Consider the following 12,334-nt stretch of genomic DNA (forward strand, 5'->3'; position numbering starts at 1 on the left):
TTAATATGATCAATGTTGTGTGTCTAACCTTTTCTCTAATTATTATTTTTCAACTAATATGGCATGTGATAATGCAAGTAACACCATTGCATTAGAAGGATCCTTTATTTTAGTAGCAAGACAGTTTTTTTTGTGGGCTAAATTTGGCAGTAAATAGCTACACATTTTATATGACGACAATCCCACCAATAATATTTTAGATATTTGTGAAAATTAAACAACGAACCAATGAAGAAAAATGAAAATTTGCTTTTGTCCTTGACGCTTTGGACAAATCCATTTAAATTTCTTTTATTTATTTATTTATTTTTCTCAATCCATTTTAACCGTTACTTTCTCGTCTAGCTTCTTGCTGTCCTAAAATCCAGGAAACTACAATATAGGAAAAAAGAAAAAGAAAAAAAGGGGAAGATTACAAAATCATTATACTCGAAGAAGAAACCCTTGCGCTGCGTGGGCGGATCAATTGGGAGATCTGGAAACGCTGAAGGAAAATCTTTCCGGGAAAATATTATCCAGTTGATCCAAACACGCCATAACCCACACATTCTTCTATTGAAGCGAGAAGCGTAGAGGGAAGAAGATAGAGAAAGATGAATATATTCAGATTAGCAGGGGATATGACCCATTTGGCTAGCGTTCTGGTTTTGCTCCTCAAGATCCACACTATCAAATCCTGTGCCGGTTAGTATCCTCTTTCTCTTTTCGCTTCTGTTCATTTAGCTCCCACTTGGCCGTATTTTGTTAATTTTTTCTTTCTGGGGTTTGTTTGGTTGCTGAGAAATGGCGGAAAACAAAGAAAGATTTAAAACATTTCTTTTTGTTTTCGGTATTTTAAATTATATGAATGAGCTCCCTTTATTCTAGAGAATGTGTTTACTTCATTAAGCTAAAAATTATGAGATTCGGGGTTTAACTTTTTGCATAATTGGTGACATTTTTCTCCGGAATTAAATGGAGTTTTAGAATGGGTGATAATGAAGGTTTTGGTTAAGATAGGAGTGTAGAAATCATTGAGTTATGAAATTTACATAGGGTGTTGTACTTCAAGTTTTGTTATGTGCACGAAATATAGTGGTGTGAGTGTAATGGTTTTGGTCGAAATATGGGTAGTTTTCTATGGTGGTGAGTGTCTTCTATGGTTTATTCATATGGGATTCCATATAAGCATGCTTATTTGGCAATGTCATGACCTCCTTTTCAATAAAAGACATCTGGGTTGTAGTTTTTACTTGGTAGTTTACCTTTCATCTATGAAATAAATGGAGGTGATGTAGAGATGTATGGATGGGGGCAAAAGTGTTTGTCAATTTCCTTTGACTGATTGCTATATGTTCCGGAGGAGGGAAGGGGCACTAATGGAAGGAAGGGGCACCAGTGGAAAGGCCAGATGGTCTTCTATGAGTGAATGATAGTAGGATCCCAAGAGAAATAATGAGGTGGGTTTCTAGAGTCATAACTAGTAGTTAGTAAATTGTGCCCATTAAGCGCACTCATCCCATGGTAATAAACCATTTCAGGACCTATCCCCCTTTTTTTTATTTTATTTTATTTTTTATGATAGTGAAAGAATTTACTGAAAAAAAGCATGGGAGTGTACCCAAGTTCATAAGCTGTATACAGAAGTTAAATGGGTCTTCATTGCCCATTCAAACAGACACATCGACAGTGGAGCTTCTATTTCCATCAAAGAAACCATCCCTTCAAATACACTTCTATTTCCCTTCATTCATACAAGCCAAATGGTTCCCAAGGGAGCGATACTGAAAAGTAGTTGATTTTCTTATCACAAATATGCCACATCATCCTGTAAGTAAAGCTACAATTGACACTGGAAGTACCAAATAGACCTGACGCAGGGAACAAAGTGCCCTCAAAATTCCCAATCTATCATACAATTGAGATAGAGATGATTTATTAACTCTTATGCCCTTGTGTCTTTAGTGGCTTTCCCTCATTTATTATGTTTTAACTTTCATTTTCATTGTTTTTCTTGTATACTTGCATACACGTGTTAGCTTGCCCTTGGTGCTTGGGAGTAAACTTTTGCATACAGAAAAAAAAAAGGTGATAAACTATGCAACTGATGCATATCAAAGAGGTGGCCCTGTGGTTGACGTTTGTGGACTATATTATTTAGTCTGAAAGACAAATTGTAAGATTATAAAGAGCTTCTTCACAACTAGTGTTCTGTATGAGTTTGGACATGATAGATTTTATTATATAAATTTAGTCATATTAGGAGTTGAACAAGCAAATTGGGGTGATGGAATGGAGGTATGTGTTTCTGCTTTTCTTTATCTTTAGCAGATTCAATAAGGAGAGAAAGGGTCAAAGCCCAAGGTGTAAGGCTTATAAGTGGTGATTTTTTGTAAATGAAGAGAATGGATTGTATGTGATGTATCATGAGATCCTCGAAGCCTACCAAGTTGGAAAATGATTCTTTTAGAAGAGATTAGTGATGACACATTTGACTGTATCTAATACATCATTCACGAAAAGACAATTTATGAAATATATTTAAAATGATTGATGATTAGATAAGCAGAAAGGACAAAATCAATACAACTAGATTATGTTTTTATCATCTGTATCTTGTTTATATGATTAATTTTTAGGAGCTTTTGATATCTTTGACATTGCAAAGCAGAAAAACAAAAAACAAATTGATGTTTGTTGTAGATTAAGATTTTCATAATCATACTTTTGCAAGAATCTGCAACTGATGATGACAGTTTGAATTAAATGCAATGACTCTGTGGTTTGTTATTTTAATTTGAAGATAAGATAGTATTAAAACTGTAATATTTTGTTTTTTGTTATCAATGTAGCATGTCTTATCTTATGCATTTTCACTACTATCCACTTTATACTTTATTAGATTTTATTGTATTTGATGCCTGTTGGAAACTCGAATTGTCTCTTTCTGACTAATAAAGTTTTTCTTCCCATGTTTTATGCAGGTGTTTCCTTGAAGACTCAAGAACTCTATGCTCTTGTTTTTGCAACCCGCTATTTGGATATCTTTTTCAACTTCATCTCGTTTTATAATACCATAATGAAGTTAATATTTTTGGGTAGCTCTTTCTCAATTGTTTGGTACATACGGCGCCACAGGATTGTTCGGAGATCATATGATAAGGACCAAGATACATTTCGCCATTTATTTCTCCTGCTCCCCTGCCTGCTTTTGGCTCTGGTTATAAATGAGAGGTTCACTTTTAAAGAGGTATCTATTTAATTCCATTTTGTTATTTTTGGATAATTTGATGATATCCTTGTATCTTCAACTTTTTGTGGCTTTTATGTTTTTCATGTCTTACTAGAACTATATGAACACAATTTTACCGTAAATCATCCTTTGGAAATATGACAGAGCATATACTTCTTGTGTGATTTTACAAAATTGATTGAGCAGGTGCTGTGGACATTTTCTTTATATTTGGAAGCAGTCGCCATACTTCCTCAGCTGGTGCTGTTGCAAAGGACAAGAAATATTGACAACTTAACAGGGCAATATGTTTTCCTCCTTGGGTAATAAACTAACTTTACCTTGCATTTGGTAGTTCATAACATATACTGTTGTTTCCATATGCTTAGAATCTATAAATGTGCAATTAGATACATTATACATTTCAATTCCATCACAACGCTTTGTTGTGTTCTCGTGCTTATCATGGTTTCCTGCAGTATAATATTTTATGTGTATGTCGGTTTGAGATGAATCAAGGATATAATAGCACATAAAATCAAAGAAACTGAAGAGTAAATTTATGAAATTGTTGGTGAACCTGATGTTTGATCACATTACTTTGCCTCTTAATAATTTGTTCTTTAGTCTTATATGAAAAAAGTATGATGTCAACAGTGGGACTAGCATTAAGGCATTAACAAAATTCTCAACAAACAAGGTTCATTTTGACCCTTGAACTTTTATAATCTGAGATAGATAATCTTGAACACAGTTATAATCTTGCATAGAATTAAGTTTTATAGTACTTGTTATCATCAATACTCTAAGAGCCTACAGAAGGACGATTTTCAAAATATGCAGACCAAAATTTAGTTTGGTAAAATTGCCGTAAGCCAAGTTTGAATGAAGATGAAAAAAGTTATATTTCCAGGTTTTTTTTTTCCGAAATGTAAAATCAATCTGCACAACAAATTGGAGTCTCATTGGTTGAGCATTCTTCTTCTCCATCAGTGCCAACACTTTGAACCTTTTCACCTTGAAGTCAGAAGACTCAACCACATAGGCTGGAAAGTGGGCTGATGAGCAACCAAGCAGTTAAATAATAAGAAACTGTAGATTATAGACATTTGAGTGCCATGAATGATCACCGTTTGCCATGGGAATCTTAAAGTGAATTGTGTATCGTGTTCAATCTAAAAGAGCATTGGGGCTAGTTTACATGGTCTTGCTTGCGGTGCAGGAGTTAGTTCATGCTAGTGATTTTTGTCTAGATCATACTTGTATTATGCTGCTTTGAAAGTATTGAAGTTCTTATTCTTGATGGGTATGTCAGAAAGAATGGAAAAAGAGAATCTAGCCTTAAAGACATGTCATGAGTTTTCTGATGTACGCTAGTGCCTCTGTAGTCTGTACAAATTTGCTACCCTTCTGGAGTATCTGCAATTCTGCTAATTTTCTGAACAAGTCAGGTTGTGATCTCGTTTAGTTAGAGCAAAAGAAGTATAGCCTTTTTCAGGTGGATGATTAAGATCTTTACCATGGGTTGAGCATTGAATTTAATGCACTCTGCGAAAAGATAAATTTTATAGGTACTTGGATAGGTAGCATGACAGTCCTAGATCTCTTGTACTGCACATCCAACAGTAGATGCAAGTGCAAAGGTGCTAGTGCACCCACACATTTATGAGTTACTTATTTCTTCTCTTTTTTTCTTTTCATGTAAGACCATATTTCATGTACATGCTTCTGGATTTTATGAAGGTTTCTTCTGAAACAGTAGGAGTATTTGTGATTATGATCAGAGTTTTGCTATTTTTCTTCTGTTAAGTCTATGAATTCATTTTCATTCATGTCTAAATCCTATTTGTAGGTTGAAACTTCTAGCAAAAGTGTCTTAATATCTTAATTTGATTCTCTTGTTGCAGTGCATATCGAGCATTATACATATTGAACTGGATCTACCGCTACTTTACTGAGGAACACTATGTCCATTGGATCAGTATGACTCTCTCTCTCTCTCTCTCTCTCTCTCTCTCTCTCTCTCTCTCTCTCCCCCCCCCTGTGCATGTCATTCATGTGTCTACTATATAGTGTGGCCATGTCTGCATGCGAGTGCTCTGCATTCAAGCCTTAGGTCGATCAACACATGTGTGATCATGTTTTCTGTCATACATTTTCATTTCAACTAAATACCACCAGTTGTTTTTATCTTCCGTGTGGTCTGGGCTGCTGAATGTGCATATCTCAATCATGTCATTGTTCTGCTCCTGCAGCTTGGATAGCAGGGACTATCCAGACTTTGCTCTATGGTGATTTCTTCTACTATTACTTCCAGAGGTAGACGCTTGATACATTTTGTTCATATCACTAGCATGTGTTGATAATTGTATAAAATGGTGACTTCATTTTTCATTTTGATATTTTGCAGCTGGAAGAACAATGTAAGGCTCGAGCTGCCAGCTTGAAAATGTCGTCTACTTGTCCACTGCCTGCTAAGCGTTGCAATAGGATACTTGAATCTGTGGTAGTTTGTAGATGTTTCTCATTTCTTTGTAACCTTTCTTTTATAATTTTTTTCCCCTTGAATCTGTGGTAGTATTTGTTCGGCCACAAGAAATATCTGACTGTCTTATTAACCGGGGATTGGACTCATAAAACCATGTTACTGTCAGTTTGTACCACATCACATACTATCTCTCCATCAAACAGTTTGTACGGAAAGTATTTCCAAAATGAAAATGTTGTATTCCAATTCTTTATCATTGTCAAAGTCTGATTTGTTATATGTCAATACATACGTTGACGTGTGTTTATAAAGTTAAGCGTCCGTGAAATGTGTTCAGGAAAACCTAATACAAATAGAATTATCCAACAATTTTTGTTTATTTAAATCAAACGATATTGGAGGGAGGAGAAGTTGAAAATGGTGCAAAGGACAACGTGAGCTACAGTTTCTTTCTTCTTTATTTAACATTTTGGTATATGTGAAATACCCAAAAAAAAAAAGGGAAACTGATTTTACACGGTTTCTTCTCTCCTTCTTGCTGAAGTATTAGTGATTTCGTTTCCAAAAAAGACTAGGACGAGAAATAAAAGTAGTGAGTTATCTAACTGGAAAGTAATATCACAATCCGCATAGAATTAGGAAAAGAAAAACAGAAACCTATAAGTACCAACTAAAACCATCACAAACCCTTGCTCTCTCTAAATAATCATCACACACAACTCACCCTTCGCTCTCGATTGCCTCTCTTTCTCTCTTTCTCTCTTTGCAATAGAATGAAAATCAAGTTCAAGCAAAGCCCAAGAGGAAAGGAACTTCCACAAAGTGCAAAGTGCAAAATGCCTGAGAAAAGTTTCAAAGATCCTGAGGAGGACATAAATTTAACAGATACTAGTATATCTGAAAAGGCGTTCCTTCTGTGCAAAAGAGTTAAGGAAAACTTTGGTGATGATGCAGACAAGTTTTCAGAATTCTTGGCGCAACTGCACATGTTTAGCCAACAAAGGGTCGATTTGACTGAGTTTTTAAACTTGGTGGACAACTTCGTTCGAGCCGACGAACGTCTTATGAACGATCTTGAGGATTTTTTGGAGAACTGCGGAAGGGCACAGAGCTATTGGTCGCGCAAGTGCAAACGTTTGAATTGAAGTTGGATGATTTTTTGAAAAAGTTTAGTTTTAGTTTTAGTGTCACCACTTATGTATGATGTTTTAAAGAATTGATAGTAACGAGTTATATAAGAACTTCATTCTCCGTGAGATTATAACTGTGTTCAAGATTATCTTTGTGAGATTATAAAAGTTCAAGTTCATATGAGATTAGAGAACAAGTTATTTAGAGGCAAACTAATGAGATCATGCATTAGGTTCGCCGACAATTTGATTCAATTTACTCTTCCTTTTATTTGATTTTAATAAAAAGAAAAAGTAAAAGAGAGAGGCCCATTTACAAGTTGGGTTAAACAAGCTTATAATAATATTGGACGCACACATTCGTCAATCTCTTAGCCTCTTTGTATACGGCAACCGCAAGTTCACATTTTGAGACTCATCCTCTATATGGACCCAACATTTGATTTTCTTTGTCCAACTTCCCACATTTGATTTCCTCTTCCTTTCCATTCTCCCGAATGAAATAAAATTCAAGTCTTTGTGGGCAACTGGGATTAAAATCTTTGTGGGTTTTTGAGAAGTTTCTCTCTTAATCTCTCTCTATCTCGCACTCACTGTTCAAAGCTCTGCTGCTTGTGAGTACTATTTACTCTTTCTTTCTCTTTCTTATTCTCTTCTGGTTTATTTAGTATTTTTTTTCTTCATTCATTAGCAGAAGCTCTTGATGTGATTTGAGGGACTTTGGGACCGATCAAGGTTGTTCTAGCCCAGGCTTTTGGCATTTCTTACTAATATTACTGGTTTATGTTGGCAAAGTTCTGATATCTTGTCCGATTTCTTAAGACTGTATTTCGCGTTTTGGGCGTAGGATTTGGCTTTTATTTGAGATACAGGTTAACTTTATTGGGTTTTGTTCAAAATTGTTAATTTTTTGTTGGTTTCTGCTGAATTCGTGAGTTTTGGTGACAAAATTATTTTCAACTTTTCTCTCTCTCCTTCCAGGGCTTGAATGGGTGTTTCGTGAGGAGAGAGAACAGAGAGACGCGAATACCCCAAAAAATGGTCACGTGGACGGCACATGACTAATTTCAACATAAATTCGATGGAATGGATCATTGATGGACCCCATTAACACACAAGACATATTCTGGGCAATTTTAAGGAAAATTTTAAAACTTGTTAATGTTTGATGAACATTATGCTATTCTACTTCGCCATCTTGGACTCAATTAAGGGTGATGACAATCACCCAACACAACCTTGTATATCTCAAGTGTCTTCTTGGTTATATGGCACACTTGACTTGGATAGCAAGTGTTTTCTTGATACCTGGGCAACCATCAGTAATGTTCTTCAAGAAAAGGTTGCGGTTAATCGGGACGGAGCAGCTGGATTTTCCCAAGCAATGTTGCTCAACAACCTCCTTAGATACAGGGGAGTTGCATTTGCCCAAGACGTAGCTTCCACAGTAGCCAGCTGGTGGATCACCGAAGCTTGCAAACTCAACAGCAACAACCTTCTTTTTGTTGGGACACTTGATGTCGGCGGATGATCTGATAACATCTAAAACAGGTCGGAAAACGCTGTCCTGCCTTGCCCATGACTTGACATTTGGAGGATGGTACTCGGTAATGAAGCTACAAATAGTATCTCTGTTGACGGTTAGGATCTCAATGTGTTTGGGCTTCGCTGGCTGCTCCTCTAACACAACAAGAATATTTTGTGTAGGCTTGATGAAAGATCTTGGAATGTGGTACTCGGATTGAGTTGGTTCTCCAAGAGGAGAGAGGAAGGACATCCAGTGCCGGCCGATGCTTCTACCATTAACCCAGATCATTCCCTTTCCCATACCAGTCATTCGAATAGCGACAGGGTTATTACCTTCTGGAGCATCAAAGTAAGTCTTGTACCATGTGAGACCCTGTGCTGATCCCTTTGTTTTATCCCATTGAACTTGTTTTGATCCCTCCTCAGTGAACACTTGAAGCTTTTCTCCATTCAGACCAACCTGATGCCCCCATCCGTTCTTTGTAATGTCCAGTGTTCCAGTGTTCAATCCAAGGACTATTATGAGATTAGGCCCTGCATATCTGTGCTCCATATAGGCTCCACCATCCGGGAGTCCCAGTGTCATGGCAAGTAGTGTTATCTGGTTGACACCTGCCTTGAAGTGAACAGGTTTCTCTAAGACAAAGCTCTTCTCATCATGGCTTCCATGTCCGAAACCAATATACTTCCCGTTGACAAACAGGTGCAATGCATGACCAAGACTGGCAATTCGAAGAACTGGTTGAATGCTTGCCTTCCTGGGCAAGTCTTGTGGATTCAGTGCAAGGCTAGTGGTGTACCATGCGTAGTCTGAGGTATCTTTTAGCAAGGTGTACAGCTCCAGCGGTGTTGGATTATTTACCGGTACTTGAAGGGTGCTTGGAATGGGTTCTGCATACTTCTTCCATTTGAGATTATTGGCAACGGTTGATTGAACGAAGTTCCTAGAATTATGTTGGGCAACAATTGTTTGAGTGTTGAAGACCACGGTCTTACAATCAGGGAGGATGCTAATGGAATGCGGTGGCAGGTAATAATCCTGACCTCTCCAACTAACAGTTGCTTCCGTTGTAAGGTTATTGTTGGTCAAGAAAGCAGCACAGATGTTTGTGGCGGGCATCTCATAGAAATAAACCTCTGTGTTTGCGCTCATCTTTTGGACTCCAGGAACTCCCCAAAGTAAAGCCTTCCTGGATAGCCTCAAAGCCTTGTGTAAATCCTTGAGGTGACTCCATTTGGGGTCCCTAGGCAAACCATATTCATCGAGAGGAGCTTCGTCGTAGTAGCGAGTTGTTGTGAAAATAGCACTTGTTCTTCCAAAATTTGTTCCGCCATGGTACATATAGTAGTTGGTTAGAGATCCTTTCTTTGAGAAAAAACGCGCAACTGCAAATGCAATGTCATCTACTGGTCTTTGTGAAGGAGGGTCCCCAAATACTCTGTATTGAGCAGTCCAGTTCTCAGTCCACAGAGTTGGCTTGTAGGGTTTATTCGGGCCCATGAAAGTATCTCCACATTGCCTTCCGTTGCAAGTATTAATGACTGGATCAGGAGCGTCCTTCTGCTTGCACATGATCCATGGTACTCCGATGTTCTGCTGCACTGCCATGGCTGCTGCCCACCTCATATAACTGCTTCCCAACTCTCTATAGGCAAGCTGGACCATATTGTATTCATTTTCAATTTGTGCCAAGACGATGGGGCCTCCTTGTGGAGCAAATAGCTTCGCCTCCTTCAACTTGTTTACAATCAGCTGCACATATTTCTCCATGTGGTACTTGAATGCTTTGTTATCCGAGCGGAATATGATGCCAGGGACCTCCCTTAGCCAATAAGGGAGTCCTCCGTGGTTCCATTCAGCTTGGATGAATGGCCCAAGCCTAATGGTAGCATACATTCCGTGCTCCTGAACCAGCTTAATGAACCTCACCAAATCATAGTTTCCTTCAAAATTGTACTGCCCTTGCACAGGCTCATGAATGTTCCAGAACACATAAGTTTCAATCATGTTCAAGCCTCCATGTTTAGCCTTCTTGATAAGATAAGGCCACATTTCTGGTGTGCTTCGAGTGTAATGGATTGCACCTGAAAACAGAAGCTCTCGTTTTCCATTGATAATCAGTGACCTGCCATCATATGTCACGGGGCCGCCCTGCACTGATTGATTCCGATTCTGATGATGAAGATGCTTCCCTCCGTGGCCATGATGCCCATGTCCTTTGGCGTGGACAATTGCGGCAGAGATGACTATGGAAATTAGGGAAATCAAGAGCACCCGGCTGATTGATACTGCCATTGTATGTATGTTAAGTCTTTTGATTTGGCCAATAAACTTGTTCCTCCTTAGATGGAGGCCTTGGCCAGAAGCAGCTTGCAATGAAACTCCCTGAAACACAATGATATATAAGGGAGATAGATGGATGGTAGTTATCAGCCGGCCTGTTCAATTTTGACTTTTTTGGTTATAATCTCAGTTGTGTTCTTACAATTGCTTTTATCTGTTTGCTTTGACGTTTACACACTCATTGCTGGAATGAAAAAGTATAACTACTTAACAAGAATGTATGGCTGTTTGGGGTGGTTGTTGTTCCTGTTTTTAGAAAAAAGCACCTATTGTTAATTGGTGTAATATTATAGACCAAAAGTAAACTGGTTTTATTATTATTTTTTGGGTGGAAGTGGAACGAAGGGGAAAAATACCTAAATGAAAGAAGAGTCAACAAAGAACAACCCAAAGTCTAGCAAGTTAGCAACCCATCTTTCTCTTCTCTCTCTCTGTTTGAAAATTCCAATCTCACTCTCTACAATCATGACATGTTTACTAATCCGTAATTGGATTAGGAGGAATTGTGAATTGAGGAGGAATTGTGAATTGAGGAGGAGTTGGATTGAGGAGGAGTTGGATTGAGGAGAATTAGATTTCAGATTCTTATTGAAGTTGTTTATTAAACCATATGTATTGAGGAGAGTTAGATTCCGGATTCATATTGAATTGTTTACTAAACCATATAGAATTGGGGTAGGAGTAGTACTAATTACTAAAATGTCATCGTTGTTGGGTTAAAGTAGATGGCAAATTTGAAATTTAAAAAATATGTAATGGGTAAAAAAGATAAATTCCTAATGAGTTAGTTCTCCAGGAATTAGAATACCACCTCCCATCTAAGAATTGAATTCCTCCAAAATCAGGAATTCCAATTCTTAATTTTGTGTCAGCTCCACTTACTTTTTAATTCATTGATGTGAAGTAAACACAGAAATCTTCCATATATCGAATTCAATTCCTGATTAGTATACACACCATCATAGTAGTTATGACTTTTTAAATGAGAAAGAAAATCTCCATCTTTGTTTCATCTGCTTGTCATTCTGATTTTTTATATCCTTCTAGTTATTATTTATTTATTTATCCTTTCTATTTTTGTTTGATTTTTTTTATTTGCATAAAAAATAGATGACTGATTTGTATCAACCACGTAATGTTCAATACTATTTTGCACATATTAAACAACAATTTAAAGTTTTATTAAACCATAAATATGTGATTTCAAATATTATCACCTTATTAGAAATCAATTTGGAATGGAAGGTTCTTCATCATTTTGAGATTACAAATAATTATAACTAGTGGAAAAGGCCCATTGAATTACCCACGAAAATATCTATGAAAGTCATTTGAAATCAACCAAACTTTATTAAAGTCTATGTCTAAGTTTGGAGTTCACAAAAGTCCAATAAAATTCACAAACTCAACAAGAATCTATCACCCTTTTACAAATATATTTTTTTAACAGAGAAGCGATATTTGTATTCATAAATTAGGCATAAAGACCATAAGTAACAAGTACCCATACAAATGCCCATAAAGAGTTAATTCAAAATGGATGTATAGTAACCACGTAGGGTTAATCCGGATACATAGAATCAACAGCTCACAGGCATATCTCCACTAATAACCACATAAGACCAAATAAATTT

General features: G+C 37.0%; 2 protein-coding genes across 2 annotated transcripts; one reads left to right on the top strand and one right to left on the bottom strand.

Moving 5' to 3' along the window:
- LOC18789035 (ER lumen protein-retaining receptor) lies at positions 332-5,955 on the top strand. The gene is made up of 6 exons (XM_007223358.2): positions 332-684; positions 2,964-3,229; positions 3,419-3,534; positions 5,119-5,192; positions 5,467-5,530; positions 5,622-5,955. Exons 1-6 carry the CDS (start codon positions 594-596, stop codon positions 5,656-5,658), a joined length of 648 nt encoding a protein of 215 aa, XP_007223420.1. The 5' UTR covers positions 332-593; the 3' UTR covers positions 5,659-5,955.
- Positions 7,909-10,911, bottom strand: LOC18789857 (beta-galactosidase 13). Its single transcript, XM_007224182.2, has one exon. The coding sequence runs from the start codon at positions 10,650-10,652 to the stop codon at positions 8,094-8,096; it is 2,559 nt and encodes an 852-aa protein (XP_007224244.2). The 5' UTR covers positions 10,653-10,911; the 3' UTR covers positions 7,909-8,093.

This window comes from Prunus persica, chromosome G1 (genome assembly GCF_000346465.2).
Source record: "Prunus persica cultivar Lovell chromosome G1, Prunus_persica_NCBIv2, whole genome shotgun sequence".
Classification (NCBI taxonomy): domain Eukaryota; kingdom Viridiplantae; phylum Streptophyta; class Magnoliopsida; order Rosales; family Rosaceae; genus Prunus; species Prunus persica.